Raw genomic sequence first — 23,384 nt, forward strand, 5'->3', positions numbered from 1 at the left:
CTCCAGGAGCAGCGAATTTTGCTGCCTGACCCCTCAGATCTCTGGATGAAAAACAATACAACTTCCCATCAAAAGTTTAACCCTAGGTAGAGTAGGTTGACGTTATGAACAAGAAAAGCTCTTAAATTTACGATACAATTAAAAACTAAGGCTTTATTATTTCCCGAGCGCACTTACGCCTTCACAATATTCTTTTGTTCAAACCTCCCTCATACCTCCCATCCACCCCCCTCCCCACCCCCTCCCACCCTCTCTGTTTGCCTTAAGAGGATATTATCGCATCATTATTGCAGTTTTACGGATACTACCGAGGGGGCTAAAAATAGAGCAATTATTAAATGAATAAAAAAAAATTATATCGCACATTCTATTAAATATTTCTTTGGGAGTACGTAACCGTTGCAATACCTAAGGGAACAATGACGAAGGTACCACCTGGTAATTTCGCGTATTGAAGTAAGGGATGAAATAAAACGACGAAAATGTTTTGTAATTTTTGTTCCGGGTCCGGTCAATTTGCATACCGGTCAAACGTGTGTGGTCGGTCCTCCCTAGCCTTTCCTCATGAGCAACCCTTTGCGAGACACAACCAAACCCCTCGCCAGTGGCCAGGGTGTTAAAATTTCCAAGCAGTGGCACATGATTGTGAACTTTCAGTGAAATATGATGTTTGTGAAGATGTAATCGCGGAAAAAAATATTCAATTCTGAAGGAAAATGTGATAAGAGAAAAATTTGGAGCAATTTTACAACTGTTGTTATCTTTAATTAAACATTCGGATTTTTTTCTAGATCCATATGTTCCATTTTTAAACATAATCGGTGCGTAATTCTGTGTATTCCTCTTCGCATAAGTGATTTAATCCCATAAAAATGTTGAAAACAAAAGTTTCACGACCAGTTAACTCGCAAATTTATTTTTAACATTCAAAAAAATTATTTGAAAAAATTATATAGTTGTGTACAGAGACTGTGGTGGTTCGGCTTTATCACAGCCCTCGATTGAATATCGATTCGGCTGACCAGTGGATGGGAGCCCGGGGGAGGATCAATCGATTTCGTAATAACGCGCAACACCCCAATTCATTACATTCTATTTATTAATCATTAATGCATACCTCGCCGACACATTCTACCTCGTCCACGCGAATGTCAATAATTATGTTTAATCGAGTGGGTGATTGATGTCGAGGAAAATAACGAGAATGCAAATAGAACGTGAATATTTATATTCAGGGTATCCGGCGAATTTTAATTGTTAATCAATTATTGACAGGGAGTTTACATCAACATGTCATAATCAATTTTTAAAATTCAATGAACCACTGATGATAGCATTAATACTGCGGACAATTTCCGCATCATTATTGTCATGACGACATTGAAAATTGAGATTCGTTAATTTTTTTAATTTAGGTGAATTATTTAAAAAATTAAGATTCAATCGCTCAACAAAATCAAAGGCTGTATCGGGGAGGTGCCAACTGCCATTTTTTAAACAGAAAATGAGGGATGGTCTTTAGCTTTCCCTTTAAATACGCTCCGACCGTTTTTCACCCCCTTTAATCCTTCCCTCGTTCCACCCTCGCCATGGAGCCTTAGTAAGGGAGAGGAAGGGGAATGAAGCTGATTGTATACAATAGAAAAAGTACCCACCATCTTCAATCTCGTCGCTATCCAAAACCCCGAGGGGAAAAATAAGACGATCAATAAATTCTTCAGGGCCAGATTTTTATGGGTCGTTTCAAAACCCAGAAACTTCCCAATTATTTTTCTTTCCCCCTAAATAAACGCTACAATCATTAATTTTTTCATAATGAAACCTCATAGTTTCTCCGTAAAAATAAATAAATATAAATGATCATGATTTTCATCAGCTCAACCCTTATTCCCTGAAGTTCCTATATTTATTGCGCCCGAAATTCCTGCACCAATTAATTAATTAATTACTCATAAGAGAAGTTTTGGTGTTGAAACATTTAAAACTTGAATAGACTTGATGTTTCAAGAATTTAATTCATTCAAAAAAATCTGTTCTCAAAACTGTTCTGCAGTGACCTCCGGCGAGACATCCGCACCACAAAAACTACCTTACCGGCAACCGCTACGTTACCATCATCCAGCAATACTCGAAACAAGGTTCCCGGAAACACCACCATATGCCCCCTCCCCCCATCGACCACATTTTAAACTTCAAAAACAAACAATTAACCTCTAGGACTAGAATTATGATGTTTCCGTGTTGTCCCCGTAATCTTTAAAATGACATAAATCACCTATCACTCAGGCACGATGATAACTAGCTGATGAATTCCAGCCCATCTTATCATTATATAATGCTGACGCAGGGTCTCGTGCCGAAAGAAATTACTGAGTTAGTCGGCGGAAGTAAATCACTTCGTCATGTGTAGAAAATTTATCCTAACACTTCTACATCTCCACCAAGTATTTGCATTGGAAGGTGTGTGGAGCCCAGTAAAAGATAATATTTTTTCATTCATCATCTCAACGATTTTATAACCTTTAAATTTTGTTTTTTTCATTCATAAAGATGCCGATTACTGGCACAATACGGCAAGAGTGGAGATTGAAGAGGCACTTGCCCAAAAATGGAACAAGAAAATCGCTAAAAATGTTATTGTTTTTGTTGGAGATGGAATGAGTATCGATACCATCACAGCCAGCAGAATTTATCATAGGGGTGAAACGAGTTATCTCGCGTGGGAGAAGTTACCTCACATGGGTCTTATCAAGGTCAGTAATTTCATCGTACGGCATATCTGATTATCTTTATGTGTCGGCCATCTTTGTCATGATATCCTAACCTCTGTGAAATTTACCGATAGACGTATAATACCAACAAGCAAGTGCCTGATTCAGCATCAACTGCAACCGCACTATTCAGTGGAGTCAAGACAAATTCACAGGTTGTTGGTCTCGATGGTAATGTCGGTGTGGGTGACTGCGAGGGGAGTTTAGATGAAAGTTACCATGTCAAGTCAATAATAGACTGGGCACAAGAGGCTGGTAAAGCTACAGGTGCAATTTTCCAAAAATCCAAATTTTTTAATACCGATTTTTTTAACGATACCCTGGGTTCTGGTTATAATACAACAACTTTTCGCAAGATGAGGTCATTCCACACCGATTTAATCGATCGTAGACGTCTGTTTATGATAAAAAAAAAGAGATAGAAAAATTTAGCGTAAACCCAGCAACCGATTTTCGAATAACTTCCGATACCTCCACAGATTTTCACCAAGTGACGTTCGCCGATCCATCATATCGATGCTAAATGGCCCCATTACCCTAAATTTTTTAACTGAAAAATTAGCAGAACGCAAAGTATTTTCGATTTAGTTATTTTATCAAGTCGTTTAATTTTTAAACTGCTTCGCATTGTGAAAATAAATATTATCTGCATACAGGCTTTGTCACGACAACACGAGTGACTCATGCCACCCCCGCGCCTCTCTACGCCCACTGTTCCAACAGAAAATGGGAATGCGAGAGGGAAATACCGAAATCCTCAAGTGCATGCAAAGATATCGCTCGTCAATTAATCGAGGATTCCCCGGGAAAAGATATTAAAGTAATCATGGGTGGGGGAAGGCAAATGTTAAAGTCCAATGTGACCGGTACCAAGTCAGATCCAATAGACACTTGGGCCTGTTACAGTTCGGACGGTAGGGACCTATTGTCAGATTGGCAAAATGATAAAGCAGAGCGAAATCTCCGTTACAAACTTGTTCAGAACACTAACGAATTGAGAAATGTCGATGCCGCGGAAGTTGATTATTTAATGGGAATTTTTGCTAATGGCCACATCAGCATGGACTGGAACCGAGACACTGGGCCCACAGGCCAGCCCAGCCTAGAGGAAATGACAAAAATGGCTATCAAGGTGTTGGAGAAGGAAACGAAAGGATTTTTACTTGTGGTAATGGTCCCAGATTCTAAATAGATTTTGTCACTAGGCCTGAAAAGTATTTTTCTAGGTCGAGGGGGGACTGATCGACTTTGCCCATCATCGGGGGCATGCGGCCCAAGCACTCAGAGAGACAGTAAGGCTCTCCGATGCTATCAATACTACTTTGGAGCTAGTCAATCTTGATGACACTTTGGTTATCGTCACCAGTGACCATTCGCATTCTTTGATGTTCAACGGATACAGTGACAGGGGATCATCCATTCTCGGTAAATATTCGTTCCTAACAGGTCTTCGCGAGGAGCTCATGTTGACTCAAACTAATTCTAAGTGAATTACGGAAAAATTGGAGTGTAACTATTGTTCCTCTTTCTACGTGTTTAATTGTTTAGGAATCTCACAAAAATCGAAAATGGATCAGATCCCCTACACCATATTATCTTATGGTACCGGTGGCCCTAACAACATGGCTTACGAGCTGAAAGGCGGAAACGCATCGAGAATCGACCCGAGTAAATTCAATACTAGTGATTTTACTTACAGTCAGCAGGCTACCATTATCACGAACGAGGCTTATCACGGGGGCGGCGATGTTCCGATTTATGCAATAGGTATGGTCTTCACTTTTACAGACAGAAAAATATCTTGAAAATTAATGTATCTTCTCATTCAAGCATGGGACGCACCTAGGGGGCAAAAAAAAATAGAGAGGTTGAAAATGGGGTATTGTTCAAAAATCATTATTTTCATTACAAGGCCGAAAAAAATGTTGTTTACGTCTGTAAACGGTGATCCAACGCATAAAACAACGTTTAACGTATTTTTCAATAGTTTTTTCATATAAGAACTATATATGATATATATAGATAAAATATATGATATATATCATATAAAGTAGTACACATTTTGACCGATTTTTCAATTTAAAAAATTTATAAAGAAATTCTGGTCTGCCAACCTTCTGATTATCTTGCAGGACCATTTGCCCATTTAATCCACTCAACTCATGAGCAAAACTACGTGGCCCATGTGATAGCATATGCCGCGAAGATAGGGCCCTACTCCAATGAGTCATCCACACCCAGACTTAATGACATCGTGATAGTAACGATAATCGCAGTATTTACATCAGTATTAGCACTCTGAGATCGTCCGGATGATCTCAATTTTCTAGATACGATAATAGTCTTATCGATAAAGTTAAGAATCGATCATTTATCTTGTCCGCCTGAACGTGCTCTGAGGCGTGGGGGTAAAATAATTGTCAATTGCCATTCCAAAATTTTCATCGGGAATTCAGTATTCTTCAATGTAACTGTTACCTAGAATTAATAAATAAAAAGGCATTTAGGAACTATTCGAATGTATTTAAACCACCTCATGTACCTCAGATATTTACAAAAAAACATTTTCACACTACACAGTAATATTTAATATTCAGTCTTATTGCTGTATATTCAACATTCGTATTATTTAAATTCGTAGATTAATTTCACTGACTCAATCTCTCCTCACTCTAAACAGACAACATACAGGAGCAAAAACATAAACAAATGAAAGAGATGGTATGAAGCTGTGACGATGTCACCATTAAGTATAAACCCTAATTCATTATAACCGATAGTAATTGATGCAGTGAAAATAGTCTGTTGATCGTAATGACTAATTCTTAGTCTGGAATAGTCAAAATTAACGATCAAATAAGCACGAACGACTTCAAGTGTTCGTGTGAGCAAATTATTACCGATAAAATGGAGTGAGGGATGGAAAATGCAAACGAAATGATAAATATGTAAAAAAATGGGGATTTCATGGCTGTTAATCTCATGGATAATCCATCTCACCCAGACAAGTCAATAGGAGCAATCACCCAAATGTAGTATCAAAAGTATAATTAATATAAATTCAATTGATTACTCAGAATAAAAATTATTCCCTAAAAGTTCAAATTTTATGGGCTGCATTTTCGATTACACTTAAATCGCCAGTCATTGCTTCAGCTGTTAATGAATTACCTTGTTTAAATTATTGCATTAATCATATTGACTTGTCATAGTGATTGAAAGGATTAATTAACCAATAGATAAACAGTCCTACTATCAAAGTGAGGTCTAACAATAATGAATAATAACGAATGATTATGGATTACAATGTTTAATCGACTTTTCGTTTCGTTGGTTTTCTGTATCTTTGATTGTCATTATCGTGAAACAGCACTTTCATAGATATATAACCGAGAAAAAGAAGGGCCGAGAGTAGAAAAATAAAGCCCGGTGTGTATTTACCGAATACGAGTAACGATAAAATGCCAACGAGTTGAAATACGAGAACCAGTGGTGCCAGATAAACAGCTGTAATCAGGAGTAGGGAATTTCGTTTTCTCTTCTGTCTCTCAAATTTTGTGAATTTTTTGACTTCCTCTTTTGCCTCTGGCGATGCCTTTGATGGCACTGGTTGAAGTTTTGTGTGCACTATCAAACGAATATTCAAGTACAACTCGAAGAGACGGTCTGTGAACTTTGTCATCAACTGATTAATCGTCAATTTTTGAGTTGTGTTCTTAACATCTCCCAGTGAGTACAGGAGATAGGGGAAGAGATTGAGATTCTGGCAGCAGTGGCGCAGCTTCTGCATCGATGGGTGCCTGAACAGCTGTGAACCACTTGTGTTGCTGTCTGCAAGAGAAATATCAACATGTATTTTTGATGAAGGGGTTCATGATTTTTGGAGCTGAGGTTTATCGGAGTGTTTAAAAAACAATACGATGGGGATTTTTTATCGGGGGATTTAATGACTTTCGGAAATGACATCAATGGATATGATAAATCGCACTCCTGAAGATGTTTTTTTAGCTTTTTTCGAAGGCGATATTTTGGTGATGTTTTGATGCATTTATGTTTATTTTTTTATTTGACAGTTAGAGATCGGCCCGAAAATTATCTTCTACTACTGGCTTTATTGCAGTATCTAGGACTCAGGAGGATTTCCCAATGAATAGCGATATTAAATCGAAAATGACAATAATAAATGAAGCAAATAATTTGGCAATCGAGGTTGGCATGATTGCCATTCTGATGATTATATAGAGCAGAACATAAAATAAATTATTTCGCAACGAATAATAGAAATCTTTCAAGTCCTCATTTTTCTTTTTTATATTTCATTCACTGTAACAATGGAGAATTTAAAGAATAAAAATATTTGCGGGCTACCAGTATATGAAATAACATAAAATTGTATTTGTGCCGATCTCTCTTGGAATTTCCCTCAATTAATTTTTTCGCGAAAAATCTACTTCTCGTGAAACTATTTACAGAATTGTACAATTGTCTACAATTGAGATGACGCAATGTAATGTATTTACCTTTGAAGAGATCAGAAACACGACGAACTAGCGTTGGTTTGGATAAAATTCTGCTAGCCTCCATGATTTCTGCTATTATTTATCACTGCAGTAATCGGAATCGGTTATCTTCTATTTCTTGACTTCAGTTTTTCCCTGATTTTTGTGGATTTGTTTGAGTTATCACTTCTGAAACACAAGAGACATTTCATAGTACATTGAAAGCGCAATTACCCCGGCAAGCAGAGGATGATGAAAAAAATATCTGCTGTTACTCATTTTCGTCCGCAGAGAAAGGTGATAAACATTCGTGGATAACTTGAACGGAATGGATGATGTGTTAGACAAACAAATACAGGTGTTAATGATTCCTCGGCCGTAACAAAGGGGTTCAAGACACTGGCAATTGACGTGTTAATTTAGTTTATACCACGGGCTCACATTCGAGACTGAAAAATTTCATTAACGTCCGAGTGCATGACAAGACGAGAGATTTCCGATAATCTTTGAACTTCATTTTAGATTAATTATTGGTGCATTATTTTTCATTCGCTTTTGCAGTGTGATTTTTATTAACATGAGAATTATGCAAGAGTTATCGGAGAATAAGGAAAATATTGATGGACAAGAGAGTTGAGGATGTTGAAAGACAAGTGAACATTTTAGGGTGAATTTTAAGATATTTTAGACTTTGTTAATGCGATTAATTAAATGACTTCATAAATTCTAGAGAAAAAATGCTCGAAAAATTCGTTATCTAGAAAAAAGTGTCTCAACCATTTTCTTTAGAATCTCTGAGTGACAGAAAATCGCCAGATTTTCCTTCCATTTTTTCTCAATATCTCTGAAACTATTTGCACTCTCAAAAAATGTCACAGGACTGTATTTGTAGTGAATAAAATTTGTCACAAAAAATATACTGGACATTCCTCCCTAAAATGGCTCTTCCTCAATGTATCCCTCACTCCAATCAATCCCCAACTTGAACTCAGACTTGAATGTCAGAGCCAACGCAATAATCCCTAAAACCCCTGGTACATCGCAATAAATCCCCCTCCAGATACCCGAGGTCGTCTTACGGTAGAATTTCCATCACCCATCCCCAATCAGATGTATAAACACCCATTCCGTTGGTCCGCCATTCTGTTTACCTATGCGAGCATTCTCATCCCCAGTGACTCGCCGGAAAAACAATTCAAAACATAAAATAACTCACCTTGAAATATATTTCCGATGGTTTCTCGTAGGGCGATCTCCACTCGATCACAGGTTCGATAACCACCAAAACAATGCCTCGAACTCCTCGCGTTTAACTGTATTTCTTATAAACATTGAAAACTATTGGAAATTCACGAAATATTCCCATAGTAATTTTATCTCCACCGGCTGTTGACACTCGTTGGATTGAACTCGACGCAATTAATGTTCAAGTGATCGTCGATCTACGATGTGTGATTGTTTTCAGAGTAAATGTTGTTTCTTGATTGCGAGAGCGTCGGAAAGGACGCGTCCAAAACACACGAGAGGCTGACAACAACTGAGGTGCAACTCGGTGAGAGGAGACTGGTCGATTCTCTCATAGAGATGGCGACTGCTGCGCTGAGGCGGCGACCGTCAGAATTAACTTTTAATTCTGAGGGCTCCGATTGGTCGGCTGGTGCCGGTCCAGCTAGCGATTGCCAATGGTTAGACTTGCCTTTTTTATCTGGCCTAGTCGGGAACCCTTCAGACGTTAATTAAGCAGGAGGGCAGGAGGGATCACGTGGACTACCGGCGGCGGGCACGTGATCGAGAAATGATTTAAAATGTTTTTTTCCCGGGCGGGAGGACCGTCCCCGTGAGTTCCGGGAGATGACAGGGACCGAGGTCCAAGTAACACTAGGGCACCTTTTCGGGGACTTGCAATGTAGGTACTGGTGAAAAAATAATCTGCTGATTTTACATTTTAACCGCGTTCATTGGAATTTTACTAATAAGATAGTGGAGAACATTTTGAATTTTTCATTTTGCTTTGAACCCAGAATCACGTGCTCAGCAGGGATCAACCGCGGTTTATCGTCATTTTTTTAAAATAATTAATGATTCATGTACTTCACGATGAGATTAGAACTTTTAAGACATTTGTTTAAAGTTTTTTTTCAGTACTGATATCAATTTAAAACTGCGATTGAGACACTGGTGAATCCGGAAAAAAACACGAGACATGGCTTTTATCTACAGAAATGAAAAATGAATTTTTTCATGTTCCGATCATCACTTCAGTTTAAATAAATCAGCAATAGTCTCATCGATTGATGATAAGTGTCATTAAAATAGTTCAAGGTTGCGTGAATGACAATTACACGCAATTGTGAGAAAATAAAAAGAAATGAATTGGAAAAAAAATTCCATTCACGTTTCATGTTCATGGTTATCTAGGAAACTGTTGAGGCGGGTCATCGTAGGAATAGATGTGCTGTGGAATTTTTCCTAACAGACCACACCGATGACGAATCATCATGATGCATTAGAAAAATATCACTACCAGCCAATAAAATTAAAAAATTAAAATATATAATAGGAAAAACCCAAATACTGTTTACTCGCAAAGTTTTGCCTTGAAAAATGTGATTATCCATTTCTCATGGATTTTATCGGAAAATTTATTGGCAGAGCCCATGATCTGCACACTCTCAGTGCGAGTGATCACCTACTGATGACATTCGAATAGTCAAAAAAAAATATTGTGACAGAATTATTTTTGTACCACCAATAACTGCGATTGCAGTACTCGGGGTGAACAATTCAATTCAGTGAATTATTGAGTTTGACAATGCATGGGCTGACGTAATATTGTCCTTTGCACTCGGTAATTGGATAATTTGAGATTTATGGCAAACGAGGTGAAGTATGTGCGAACAACTCGACCTTTCTAGAAAAAATTATCTACCCAGTAGACGCGAAAAAAAAATGATAACAGTGAAATATGAATTATTCAATGATACTCGATGAGGAAATTTTGTTTTGAAAATTTTTAGAACATCGCATTGGAAAATAGGGGGAACGGATTAGCGATCACGGAAACTAAAATCAAATGAAGTAACGGAAAATGCATCGATACGTTGCTGTCCTTTACCTCACAGTTGAAACTATTATGCAACGATACGTTGATCCCGCACGGGGGTCACTGTACAAATAGAACATGAAGAGTTGTGTGCATAAGACAGTCCTAGATAAATGCCTAAAATACATAAAAGTAAATACCAAAATGTGTCAAAGATATTCAATAGGAAGTAAGCCAACGACTGACCCTTACACAGACAGAAAATTTCAATAAAAAATACGAGGGAAAAAGATCAAAAACAAAAACTTGAAATTCCTCAGAAAAATGAGAATTAAAAATCCGATAAAAATTAGGAGGCGAAACTGTAGTTATACAAATCGCTAAGGGAATTTCGCAAATTAAAAACGGCAAAATTAATCATCCGTCAGCTGACTCACCGTTGCTGAGATAAGTCGTTCTGGAATTTTTTTTTCAATAAGTCCACTCTTGTTCAACCGATCGTTATTTAAGCCACGTCAAAATATCCACTTATTTTTAAATCCTTCATTTAGATAAAAAATCGTACCCCAAAAGGGAATTTCCATTGATTGTCCTGAGTCAGAATTCTATTTTTATAATTTAAGAATAAAAAAAAAACTCCAATAATTCCCCAAATCAACATTACTTTTGATGACTTGTGCCTTTAAAAAGGACATTTACGACACGGGACCACTGAATGGCATGTTCGTAACGGTGGAAGAGCACCAGCGATTGTCCATCTGCGTCATAAATATGACAAGGCCGCAGTAAATGGACTCATCAGTTGGTGTAGTGGTAGTTTGTATTGGGAATTACCGGTTCTTTTGCGTACGTGAGCGGCTTGCACGCTCAGGGCATCTATTGATTGCTAGGGTAATAACAATTGAGACCCTTCGAGCTGGTTAAAATTGTTAGCATCTGTTCTGGTAGCTTCTGCGGCTGATGGATTTTGCGCAGAATTATTGTGGGAAATTTTTTTTTTTAATTTAAAGCTTTTTTCATTAAAAAAAATTCTGCCAACGTCCCTATGATATATAACGCTTTTAGGATGAAAAAAAAATGATGAATGACTTTGAAAAAGTGTTGTCTCGCGAAACTACATGAGACCAGTTAAATGTCATTTGCAGTCGATAAATAATTGAGAGAAACGTTAAAAAATATGATGACTGAGTGTAGAATAGTGTAAGACTCTTGTGATCAAAAAAATTAATGAATAAATATTATGGAGAAAATTGGATAACACAACAGAGCGTAAAAGAAAAATAATAATTCAACAAGGAAGACAAATCAAAGCTCAGAACAACAATTAATTCTCACATTTGTCAAACTATCTGCCTGATTGGTTCACTTTCCAGTAATTTAGAGCTCATTGCGTAAAGTTTCCCCCGCATTTCACTAGATGTTTTTTTTTACTTCCGCGACCTCCTAAAATATCATTGAGCACCTTGGACCCGCATCATTCGCGTACCTCATGCCCCGAAAAACAGTCCGCGACCACTTGAATTGAGTCCGTCAATGTCATCACGAGCTTCGGTACAAATGACCTATAAAAAGTATTCGCGTGAACATGAGTCTAGACAGATGCGCCACGAGTAAATTTATCTTATCACAACTTTTATTTATCGGACAGTCTTCAAAGGAGTAGACGATGGAAATAATGTCGTAGTGGGGAGGACGCGTGGCTAGACAGTTTACGCCGGACTGGACAAATTTTGATGATGAAATACGGAATTTGATCGCAATCCCCATGTCTCCGATAATTCGTTCATTAACCAGTGTCTCTTACGGGAATTATGTAATTGAGACAACAAATCGTGGACTTTGGACAGTCAAAGTACATCGAAAAAGATTTTTCTTTTTGATATTTTTCGTATTATAGTTAACAACATGTCTGGCAATTGTTGAAAACATTTCTGTTTATTAGACGATTACGGGATTAACTCGGAAAATTTAAATAGCGGTCTCGTAATTTGTTCACGAATGACAGATTACTTGACAGGTCCGTGAAATTTCCTAAAAACTCTCTGCGCACTGGAATTGAGGAAAAGATACGCATTAAATATTTTTTCCTGCGTAGAATCCACACGTGTCAAATTGAAATCTTATCAGAGAGTTCGTGAAACCTTATTTCAAAATTCAGAATAAAAATATTAGGCCGTATTCATCGTGGAAATATATTTTCCTCGAATAGTGTCTTTAAACATGTTTTTTCGGTAAAAACGCAAAAACAAAAAATCGCAAACAAAATGGTTTCTTAGTGTTCTTGTCCACAAATAAATTGATGAAATACGATAAAAAATATTTTCAAGGGAACCCATAAGTTTCCGGCAGAACTAATTGTTCTCCCGGTGCTGGTACGGCCAGTCGCATTACCCTCTCACCAGGAGAAAAGGCGGCTGCCTCCCTCCCTCAATAAAAACGCAAACGTTAAGTTCATGGTCAAGGCAATAGTTCATGGCACACGCGGGTGAAAAAATACAGACATTCAAAATAATTGTAAAATCCCAAAGGTCTCAGTTGTTGCTATAAATATCATATTTTTGTTTAATTTTCACTTTTTCAAAGCAAAATCACAGCTACATAAAAGGTGTTTGTGTTCGTGTGTCATTTATCAATAATAATTAATTATGTATAATATAATAGATGGTATTAATCAATAATGATACAATAGATAAAATTATCAATTACAATAATAGCTTTTTCTCGTATCTTTCTGTCACTACAATACGCATGACGCAATTGTTTCTCAATCGTCATTCACATTAAAATGATTTTATGTAATAATACTTATACCCATACATTTTTTTTCTCTCATAGTGTTTCTTTCTCATTTAAATCTAGGATACATCTACCACATTAATCATTTACTTCACCTCATCGGTCTCGAAACGGGCGATACATGATATTCATTCAGGGGGAAAAAGTTGAAAACCAGTCCAAGACTCGTTGTAGAAAAAAAAAACAAAAGAAAACCCATTCTAACTTCTAAATAAATATGTTACAATCACTAAAAAACATCTGCCACTTTGTCGTATCACCCAAAATGGTCATTGATCATGAATTCCCGCACCTTACGCCCCACGATCAGCCCCTCATTCTTCTAAGAATAATTATTTTAAATCGTGTTTACTCGTGGTATGGCACTCATATGGCTTCCTATGACCCAACCAAACCAGGAATACCAATTTTTTAAACGCACACTTGTTTTAACCCGAAGCAGAACTGATAAAACAAAATGTGGTATTCTTGAATTACCCGGAATACCACAACGTATCATGGTCATTCATGTTTTTGCGTTGAAATTCACTCGTTTGTGCTGCCTTCTCCTTGCATTACCCACCGAGCTATCAGTTTTTTTTTCCTTTCATTTTGCTCAATCGTAAAACCTGACTGGTTGGAGGGATGACTATCAGTGTGTACTTCCTATGGAATGGCTACTATTTAACGTAAAAATCGTTCCTCTACACTAGCTGATTAATGTTGGTTCGGCTGCTAGTCTGCTTGTTTTCAGGAAAATTCAGGGATGAATTTCTCGTACGAGAAATAATTTATCTGGTTATATTGAGGCTTGAGAATACCTACAATGTCTTGTTTTAAGGCACTAGCACATTAAGTCCACAATAATTTAGCTCATTATTGACGTAAGTTACGGATTTATTCAGAAATCGAGTCTTAAATTAATTATTGTTTCTGCGTTGCTGATAAGGCACGCATTATGTTCATTTTTTTCTAGGAATTCAGGAGAAAGAATGAGAATGATGCAACTCTAAAGGCACCCTATCACTCTGAAAAGTCTAGTATTCAAAAAATATTTTGTCTTTTTCATTTTAATATCTCAATAGTTTCATTATCAGGTTCTTAGTCGTTTCGAGTCAGATCAGAGGACTTATATCTCTTGGGTTGAGCATCGATTAATCGTAAAACGCACCCTCCCTCGTTTATCTTTCAATAATTAAAATTATACTTTAGCAGTTACTATATTCACACTTCCACTAAAAATCCCCCCTATATTTAATGAATTAACACTTTAGAGTATATCTTTTTTCCAATATACTATTCTTCATATACATCTCTCTCGTTGTACAGAACAAGAAACAGCTTCACAATTTTTTTTCATCAATTCCTGTTTTTCTTTGTGAAAAAGAAAAAATGGCTGAATTCTTCTAATTTTAAACGTTCAACCGTCAGCCACAGTCTTTTATCATTTCGTGTTTCTAAATACTGCTTGTAAATACGATTAATTATACACATCTCTTTGTATTTATCTATTTTTTTAGAACATCCCTAGAAACACTTTAGTACGATTCAGATTCGTCATAATTTTTTCCCCTCTAATTTTCCCGGTTAAAACTCGCCTGATTAGCCCCGCTGATTGCAATGGGAATGAACAGAATTCGGAAAACTCTGCAAATCCACCAATCATTCCCACTTCGCGGTTTTCCCTAATTTAAAATGACTAATCTCACTACCTTACGCATCCATATGCCGATACTTGTGCGCCGACATTTGCGCAAGACCTAGTACAGCATACTGACACTGAAGGCAGTGATAATGCGTCTGTTTTCTGGAGTGCTGGCACTGTCCAGCACCACAGGGTTGACTCGGTGTGAATTTTTGAAAGCCAGCTGCTGCAATATTATCCAATTTGGCGTGCTGTCGTCTGTGTGCAACAACTTTATTGGTGTCTGTACAAACAAAGTCACATTTGAGACAGTGAAAGTGAGACGCTTTATTCTGCATTGATCCCAGGGACGATGTGTAGGCACACTGGGCCCTGCCACAGGGTACATTCGCCCTGTACTGCTGAAAATCCCCACCCATGAGGGTATCCAATCTCTCATGTCTCGCGGTGTGCTGAACAAATCTTGTTTTATCGCAGAACGAGTAGCCGCAGTCCTGTCGCATACAGTGAAAATGCGTCTGATGTTCTCTGTAGCCACAGTGCTGGTACCTACAGTCCTCATTGAACCTGAACCTGACGTAACCCTCAGGCACAGGCTCATCCTTGAGCATCCTCATGGAGTGATGAAGCCTCTGTTTCTTGGCTTCAGCGGAATTGACATCGGGGGGAGAGAGTGATCTCTTGTTGAGGTTCAGGTTGGCAGCGAGGGAGGCTAGAGGGTTTTCATCCCTTCCAGGTGGTAGGAAATTTCCCGGGGGTATTCCAGGGGCAAACATCAATCCTGGTGCCCCTGCGTACATACCACCGTGTTGCAGAAATGGCGGAAGTGCCTGATTCATCAACGCTATTTGCTGATTCATGGCGGCCATTACTGCGGGACTAGGGAAATGAAAGCCGTGGCTCAGATCAAGTTCAAAGCCACTTGGAACTGGACCAGGGACTGAGGTGGGAGGAGGGGGCACTGGGAGCTGGCCATTTTCATTGTTATCCATGTGGTGGTGGTTATCCTCGCGGAGAATGTCCGGCTCTCTTTTTATGTCCTTTATTGGAGACTCAATTTTTATGTCCTTCATCGGTGGCTGTTGTGTCATTTGGGAGAGACTCTGCTGCATTTGGCGGTGCATATTTTGAAAATTTTGAATGTTCTGTGCCATCTGCACGTTTTGAGACATGAAATCGTGCTTTTGAGCCGATAGTTGAGCTAGATAATCATGGGGAAGGGGATTTTGCGGTTGCTGGGGTAATTCGTGCTGTTGTTGGGACAGAATAGCACCAGTCGAGTGTTTCGCGATGTGAGCGACCAGACGATCTAGCTCGGAGAATGCTTGATTACAGGCGTTGCAGTGATAATGATTCTTTCGTTTTAATTTGCAAAATGGACGGCTGCAACTTTGCTCAGGACCATAGAGAGTGTGGGAGGAGGATGAGCTCGTTGATGGAAGCACTGGTGTCTCTGCAATAGTGAAAATTGGGAAATTTAATATCCATCATCGAGGGATACTGTGGAGTGCTTTCTTTCTCATAGGCTATGATTGATCTCTTTTCTTGGAATTGAAAGAGGAAAGGTGGCACGAACCTTGGTGCACGGAAGCCCGGATGGATAACATGGCGCCCGGTAGTGCGGGTTCGCTCGTCGGTCCGCTGACCGGATAATAGGTGCCTGCCGCCCTCACCACTAGCAACAATCAACCAAAACAACCAACACTTCAAATATACCGCCCAACTATTATAATAACAAACAACCAACTAATGTCTCTTTGTGATGCAAAATGCTTCTTCCATGATAAAGTTTCTATTATGAGAAAAATAATAATTTGTGGTGGATGAAGAGTGTAGATTTCCTTAATATTGAAATCATGGAGAGTGCTAATTCGTGCATAACGTTCATGCAAGTGTTTGTAAACGATAAGTTTCTCTCTATCTACCACACTAAGTAGAAATAAAAAATCAATTTAGATAAGGGTGCCAGCTTCGTGCCTACCTAACCCAAAGGACTTACCAGTTGTTTTATTTCCATCGGGACTAGGTAATTCCTCCTTCACTTCGATGATCAATCTACTCTCGTCCTCGTCGACCTTTTCGATGAGCTCCGCTGTATTCTTCACCTGAATTCTGGGCTTAACTTCCATACCTCCTTGACTGACACCATCAGTACTGACCTCAGTAGCATCACTCATCCCCATGTGTTGTTTCTCATGCTGTGCAATTGTCGAATATCTCACAAATGAGTAACCACAGTTTGGCCTCGTACAGTGATAATGCCGGTGGACGCGATTACTGTGACATCCCGCCAGCCTGCAATCCACCATTTTGTCGTAGAATGCAAAGCCCGATGGTATGTCAATGTTATCATGAAAATCCTTGCTGTGCATGAGGAGTTGATCTGGCCTATCTGTGGAGAAGTGACATCTTGGTTGGGAACAATGATGATGTTTTGTCATTCTAATAACGCAGACTGGGTCGGGACAGGTGTCAGGATTATAGGTTGAAAAGCCATCGGTATCGTCAGGGACTGGTGATAAACTCTCTTCCGGTTCGTCAATTTGTGGATTAGGATTTGTGGGATTGGGTTTTGGCAGTTTAAAACTGGTGAATATAGCTTGTGGTGTGTCTTGTGTGTGTGATGGATCACCACCTGACCATATTTCGATAACACGATTCTTTGGTGGTCGGCCACGTTTTCGCCTGAACATGGCGTCAATGTTGGTCAGGTGAGTCAGAGTGACGTCTGACGATAGAACTTGGGTTGATGAACTAAGATTCAATTGTCTGCTGTATTCGTGAATTTTGTAGTGTTGAAGTCTTCTGAAGGGCTTGTCCGTTGCCAGAATGACCTCCTTGCAGTTCTCCCACGTGCAGTGATAATGTTTCTCTTTGTCAGCGTAGGGACACGACTCGTCGCAGTTGCCTTCCTCGAAGAAGGCATCGGTTATTCGCTCTTGTGTCTCGTGCTCTCGAAGATGTTCACGGACCTCAGTTGCATTTCTCAGAGTCGCTCCGCAACGGTCAAGAGCACAGTGGTAGTGATCACGACCATTTTGACAGAGACAGTCTGATGATGCTGGAGCTAGGTAGGCTAGCTCAGCGGGTGTCAGCTGTTGGGGAGACTGAGGGGCATTGGGACTTGGATCAATTTGTATGGAGGAGCTGGGATTTGTGGTTGTAGTTGAGGCGGTTAAATCCATTGCGAGATCGCTTGCCGATTGGAAGGAGTCCTCCAGGGAGTAGAAGGACGGCGAGCCTCGGCCCTCGTTTGAACTTTCACCGTTCATACTCAAGGAGAGGCTCTGTGGACCCATGTCAACACTGTTATCCACGGGTATCCACACTGGTGGCCTGTTACCCGCTCCTCCAACTTGCTTGTACCTTCGGTAGGCTAATTCCGATTCGTGACGCTCGTGCTTTCGTTTGTGAGAGAATAGCTGACCGGATGAGTGGAGGACGTAGTTGCAGTGCGGACGGATGCAGTGAATGTGATTGCATACTCTGGAGAAACGGCATTGCTCGAAGGGGCACGCCTCGTTCTTCATGAATTTTTTGAATCCATCGCGCGACAACTGCTCGTCCTTTATGTGGTACGATTTGTGTTTATCTGGAAAAATAAAAGAAAAATCAGTGAAATTTTATTCCATTGATGAGCCACCGTAAATTATCATTCACGAGCATTACCCATGTCCGCTTTATTCTTGAATGTAAATGTACATCCGGGTCTTCTGCAATGAAAATGGGTGGTTCGTTGTCCAGCAAATGGACAATAATCGGTCGAGCAGTTTTCGGTAGCTCTGTACCTTTGGAACCCCTCCTGAATTATAGCGGAATCTTTTCTATGAAAATTAGCGTGCATCTGCACATCTGATGTTGATATGTACACTTTATCGCAATTATCATGAATACAGTGATAATGCGTCTGTTTACGATTGTGGGGGCATTGACGCATTGGATGTCTCTCCATACAGTCGTCAGTTGGTGAGTACCTCATAAAGCCATGTTGCAGAGATTCATCTCTCTTCTTGTGCCATTTAAAGTGCCTGATCATCTCCTCCTTCTTCACGAACACTCGGCCACTGCAGTCTAGACAGTGAAAGTGCTCGCGACAGCCCAACTCCTTGCAGTAAGAGCTACCGCACTCTTGGCCTGAACCAAAGCGCCGGACGTATCGAGAGTAATCGATTGTGGGCTGAGGTACCGCTGGAGATTTTGAACTTATCAGATTCTCCGCCGATGGGGACATTGTTTGTCTCAGCAGTACTGCAAGAAAATAATAAATAATTTGAAACAATTCTAAGTGTTTCTGTCTTATTACTGTTGATAAATTAAAAAAAAATTCACGGTCAGTAAGGCAGTCTTCTATCGGCAGTCGGTAAGGGAATTCTCCGTCTTCTATCTTCGTCGGTAAGTGAATTTGTTACTGGCGGCAGGCAATCTCCGTTTTACCGATCTTCTCACAATGCACGAATAATCTTCAGATGTCGCCCGATGATTCAGACGAAATTTAAATGTGATCTTAATACGATGGTATCATGAATTATGACCGAACGTTCATCGACCCACGCAAAATATACACCGAAAAAAAACTGGTCGGCACTGCATTTCAAACCGAGCCGTAAAGGACCGATAATGAAATGGAAAAAAAAAATAACAAAAATCGTGTCTGTTAGTGAGTGGATCCGGTCTCAACTAGCGGCGAAAAAAAAAATCCGTAAAATTCCAGAAAAATTGTAAATGATCCTAAATAAGATTTGTCGTCTCAAGACAGTATTAATGATGCATTGTAACGACTTTTGAAAAAGGAAGTCGTCAGACATACGGGAGGTCTCAAGAGGGGCGGAAAGGAACGCATCCATCCGTAACAAAAATGGGCGCTCAAAGACAACCATCATTTTTGCGCTTTTTTTTGCGAATTTTCGGACGAGTACATATGGGAATACCTAACGTGAATATGAAGACCAGGGGGTAAGGGAGTTTCAAAAGTATGCTGGGAGTGGGTAAGAAAAAAAAAACGAAGTCTCTTGCTTCGTCGCATCCGCTAATTCCGAGAAATACTTGTGTCGACGTTTGAATGCGTTCAGCAAAACGAGTTTAAAAATTGTCGAATATTTTTCGCGAATGGGGGGCCCCACGTGTATGTTTATGTTTTAAACGATGAGGGAGGGGGGATGACAAAGGAATTGTCCAGTTAAAAAATGGCAGTTGAAAACAAAGAGGCCCCGAGAATGAGGTTACAATTCATATTTCTTTCTTTCCATTTTTTTTATCCACAATATTTGATGATCACTGAATTAACGAGATCACATATGTATTAATGGCCATGTATGAGGTCACATACTGCCACCCACACGTCTCAGGTGAGAGGCTCCTCCGAAACGATAATACCTGAAGGGGAAAATGAACGTGACCAGGCTTAAATGGCAAATCTTAAGAGATATGTCTGTGAAAAAAAAAATGTTCCCGTATGAGGACAAAAACCGAATATACTAAAACTTGGGAGCATGTGTGTGTGTGTGTGTGGGACCCGCAGCCTCCGACGTCTTTTCATAAACCTGGGGGAACCCTTTTATTCTCTCCGATGTTCTTAAAAACCGATGAAAAAAAAAAAATGTCAAGGAGGGGAGGTTTAAAAAATTTTTGAAATAAAAAAATCGAGGGATTGAAAAGGCCCCGTATTTTTTCGAAGGGCGGGAGAGGTGGGGGGGACTTGATTTTGCCCTCTCACTCGACCCAACTCTTTTCATCATTTTATTTTTGTACTTTTCTCTTTTTTTTTCTCAGCATTTAATCCGTGGGGGCATGAATAACCCTTTATTCGAGAGCATTGCCCACACGAATGCATGAAAAATGGAGACCGAGAGGTGAAATAAAATTGAATAAGAAAAACCAAATGGTGGGGGAACACGTGTAGTCTATCCACGAATTAACATAATTTTTTGCTCACATGTATTGTAATTCTTCACTCTCCTGCGAAGTTATGATCATTGGATCTGAATCTAAATTCACCACAATTACCATCAACGCCGATGACGCTCTCTAGAGATGACTGATCATCGCTATTACGTCGAAAATGTGTTATGGGCCATAAATTTGAAAATTACAAGTAATCTGGCGACTCCTCGGCGAGAACGATAGAAAAAAAACGCGCCTTACGAAGCGACGAAAATCACCCAAATTGCGCCAGACTCCCCCAAACATCAAAAGAACAAAGAAAATAGTAGCGCAAGTAGCGCGAACATCTGAAATCTCCGAAAATTCGAGGAAACTGGCAGGCGGCACTTGACGTATTACCATGGGTATGCTGTCGTAAATGCCAACAGCAAAGAGAGAAGACGAAGAAAGTCCACTGACAAGAAGTACTGCAGTTCAAATGGAAAGAGACAACTGAGAACAACGCAACAAATCGAAAAAAAAAAATTCAATATGAGTGGAATAAAAACGAATGCGAAGAATATAGAGGAAGTAAGAGAGAAAGGGAGAAGGGGTGAGCCGCGAGTAAGAAAGCATCAGGCGGATACTAAACTATTCTAAGATACGGGATGTCACCGACTTATTGTCATCCTCCTCCGAGTCCCACCAACATGGTCCCTTTCCACTCACCAAACCCCTCGCCCAACGTTTATTTCCGTCAAAATTATATTACACATTTGCCCAGAGTCCTCCGAAAAATTACATCCGAGTTATAACTTCACTTGAACCATCTTCAGACAAAATAAAATGGTGGCATTCTTTTGTCCACCTCGGGGGCTCGAAAAAAGCGAATTACTTCGGGCGTCAATTTTCGACCAATTTGAGAGAGGGAGAGGCCTTGTGTACTCAAATGGCCAGAGTAAAGAGAAAAAAAGGAAACAAAAATATTCGACACGTGCGTTTTCTGCAATTAATGTTACGGTGTATACATAGAACATGTGCACAGTGACCCCTTTGAATTTTTTGTGTTCAGAAGGGGGTTTTCAGCCTCTTTCTTTCATTTTTTTTAATCACCCTTCTGAATTCGCGCATGGGATTTCACATATATTTTTTTTCATTTTCAAGTCCCGGTACTTACTACTTAGTGCCCATGGGCTTTTCCCCACCCGTTCATTTTTTTTTTCAAACTCAATATATGGACTTGCCCCCTCCCCTCTCTCGCCCCACCGATATATATATATTTTTTTTGTCCACCCCCTCGTCAGCTAGTTTCTAAAGTTTCAACTGGGCGACGACGCACTAGCTTTTGTACATATACAGCGATTTTGATTCTTTCCTTCTTTTAACACCGTAACTTATTGTGGAGAAAGGAAGATGGAGAGAGGTTTTGCCCCTATGTAACATTAGCCCGAGATATGAAAGTTTTGTCGAGGAGGAAAGGCTACCCCCTGCTATCCTTGAAAATAAACAGAATCGAACCCTTTCGACAAATTCAAATAGAGAACAGGGGGGTCGAGTAGTGGCTACGGATTGCAGGGGAACCCTTCTCTTTCTCTACCTACTTTCATCTCTTTAGTTTTTGTCGGAGAGGGGGTCATTGTTCCCCGGTTTTTTAGAACCCATCTGAAAAATTTTTCAGTTACCCCAGAAAAAAATATGCTCGAGCCAGTGTGTGGATGGTCGAGCCGCTGTCAAAACAGAAATTCGATTCCGCGATAGGATATGATCAAGAATACATTGGAGAGATTATAAATTGCCTTTGGGGGTAGAGTATTTTGGATCATTGCATGTCATGCGTTTTTATTCCATTGTTGGGAAATATCACGTTTTTATTTTCAAATGCTTTTTTGACGGTTAAATTGCCCCGTGAAATACATTTTTCAACCCCCTCGTCATTCTTTCCGGGCATCTGATGATGCCTCAACCCGGGGTTTTGGTGAGTAATTGGGGGCAACTGGTGATGGATCAATAAAGTTTACAACGTCATTTCATGGACCATCGCACATCAGTGAGTTTGACGCATCGAAAACTGAGAAATTTGGATTCGTCGATAACCGCGTCTGGGCCAATGCCGGGAGAGTATTCAGGAAGATTCTGGAGTTGATCGGGTTGAGGATACGTAGAAACTAGGAAATAGAGAGATGGAACTTGATCGACCGACTTGTCGAGGAGAACGACCTGAAAAACCTCAACTTGCGAAAGTCAAAAACCGCAAAAAAAATCGATTTCACCTGATTGAACATCAGAATGAACGGGAAAATTCAGAGAATCATTGAAGCGATAGTGCAAAAAGTAGAATCCCAACAATTCCAAGCATCCTCACTATTTCTATTACCGTCCCTACTCTCAATCTACTGAAAATACATCGAAAATGTCAAGCAAAATCGTTACTGCTACTTTTTACCCATGTTTCTTCCGCGATCCTAGTGCGGATGAATAAAAATTTTGTAGCACTGACCTCCGTCAGCCGCATTCAACTCATCCCATTGTCCCTCCTCTCTCTCTCATCATGTCACATCACATGTCTCGGAATCAAACCCGTCTATTTTTCACTCACGAGGCATTGGCAGTCCTTAACGATTTCGAAAGGCAAACAACACACATATGCAAAAGGTCCCACCAACTAGAATTGTATCTCGGTTGCTCGTTCCAACGTGTAAGACACTAAATTAAATTTAGAATATTTTTTAAATTTCTACGATTCCATCCGAATGATTTGGCAAGCCATTGCGATGAGAGCTTTTTATCTTAAT

The 23,384-nt window shown here is 39.6% G+C and overlaps 4 protein-coding genes across 9 annotated transcripts in view; 1 reads left to right on the forward strand and 3 right to left on the reverse strand.

Annotated features, from left to right (window-relative positions):
- Dati (datilografo) overlaps positions 1–5,021 on the reverse strand; it is a 173,906-nt gene extending 168,885 nt beyond the window's left edge. The window contains exons 1-2 of the mRNA XM_064129182.1: positions 4,886–5,021; positions 4,469–4,613 (exon numbers count right to left, since the gene is read on the reverse strand). The gene's annotated coding sequence lies outside the window, so the exon portion shown is untranslated. The remainder of the gene's footprint in view (positions 1–4,468; positions 4,614–4,885) is intronic.
- LOC135166675 (alkaline phosphatase-like) lies at positions 2,318–5,284 on the forward strand. 2 transcript variants are annotated; one of them, XM_064129187.1, is made up of 7 exons: positions 2,318–2,460; positions 2,551–2,753; positions 2,846–3,038; positions 3,428–3,939; positions 3,998–4,196; positions 4,320–4,538; positions 4,904–5,284. In XM_064129187.1, the coding sequence occupies exons 1-7, from the start codon at positions 2,403–2,405 to the stop codon at positions 5,071–5,073; spliced, it is 1,554 nt and encodes a 517-aa protein (XP_063985257.1). In that variant the 5' UTR covers positions 2,318–2,402; the 3' UTR covers positions 5,074–5,284. The 2 variants fall into 2 exon arrangements, with proteins under 2 accessions (XP_063985257.1, XP_063985258.1); XM_064129188.1 differs by having other exon boundaries at positions 2,846–3,026.
- Positions 5,274–8,953, reverse strand: LOC135166684 (uncharacterized). 3 transcript variants are annotated; one of them, XM_064129198.1, is made up of 3 exons: positions 8,487–8,953; positions 7,292–7,456; positions 5,274–6,602 (listed from the first exon to the last, which is right to left on the reverse strand). In XM_064129198.1, the coding sequence occupies exons 2-3, from the start codon at positions 7,353–7,355 to the stop codon at positions 6,082–6,084; spliced, it is 585 nt and encodes a 194-aa protein (XP_063985268.1). In that variant the 5' UTR covers positions 7,356–7,456; positions 8,487–8,953; the 3' UTR covers positions 5,274–6,081. The 3 variants fall into 3 exon arrangements, with proteins under 3 accessions (XP_063985268.1, XP_063985266.1, XP_063985267.1); XM_064129196.1 differs by having other exon boundaries at positions 7,292–7,459; positions 8,487–8,951; XM_064129197.1 differs by lacking the exon at positions 8,487–8,953 and adding an exon at positions 8,048–8,366 and having other exon boundaries at positions 7,292–7,459.
- Positions 8,954–12,844: 3,891 nt separating this feature from the next.
- The window catches only part of LOC135166671 (uncharacterized), a 65,887-nt gene continuing 55,347 nt past the window's right edge, over positions 12,845–23,384 (reverse strand). For 2 of the 3 annotated variants that reach the window (XM_064129176.1, XM_064129177.1), the window contains 4 exons: positions 18,403–18,981; positions 16,733–18,325; positions 16,310–16,408; positions 12,845–16,186 (listed from right to left, as the gene is read on the reverse strand). In XM_064129176.1, the coding sequence (XP_063985246.1) occupies positions 14,802–16,186; positions 16,310–16,408; positions 16,733–18,325; positions 18,403–18,981 (3,656 nt within the window). In that variant the 3' untranslated portion in view covers positions 12,845–14,801. The remainder of the gene's footprint in view (positions 16,187–16,309; positions 16,409–16,732; positions 18,326–18,402; positions 18,982–23,384) is intronic. The other variant, XM_064129178.1, reaches the window with a different exon arrangement.

Source organism: Diachasmimorpha longicaudata, chromosome 10, assembly GCF_034640455.1.
Source record: "Diachasmimorpha longicaudata isolate KC_UGA_2023 chromosome 10, iyDiaLong2, whole genome shotgun sequence".
In the NCBI taxonomy this organism is placed as follows: Eukaryota; Metazoa; Arthropoda; class Insecta; order Hymenoptera; family Braconidae; genus Diachasmimorpha; species Diachasmimorpha longicaudata.

What these genes read in the sequence shown, in the direction of transcription:
- LOC135166675 (XM_064129187.1), top strand. Translation starts at nt 2,403, where the DNA reads ATGTGTAGAAAATTTATCCTAACACTTCTACATCTCCACCAAGTATTT. An exon ending in CTCACATGGGTCTTATCAAG is followed by an intron (nt 2,754 to 2,845) that starts GTCAGTAATTTC and finishes ATTTACCGATAG; the next exon opens with ACGTATAATACCAACAAGCA. An exon ending in AGAGGCTGGTAAAGCTACAG is followed by an intron (nt 3,039 to 3,427) that starts GTGCAATTTTCC and finishes ATCTGCATACAG; the next exon opens with GCTTTGTCACGACAACACGA.
- LOC135166684 (XM_064129198.1), bottom strand. Translation starts at nt 7,355, where the DNA reads ATGGAGGCTAGCAGAATTTTATCCAAACCAACGCTAGTTCGTCGTGTT. An exon ending in TGTTTCTGATCTCTTCAAAG is followed by an intron (nt 6,603 to 7,291) that starts GTAAATACATTA and finishes TTTCTCTTGCAG; the next exon opens with ACAGCAACACAAGTGGTTCA.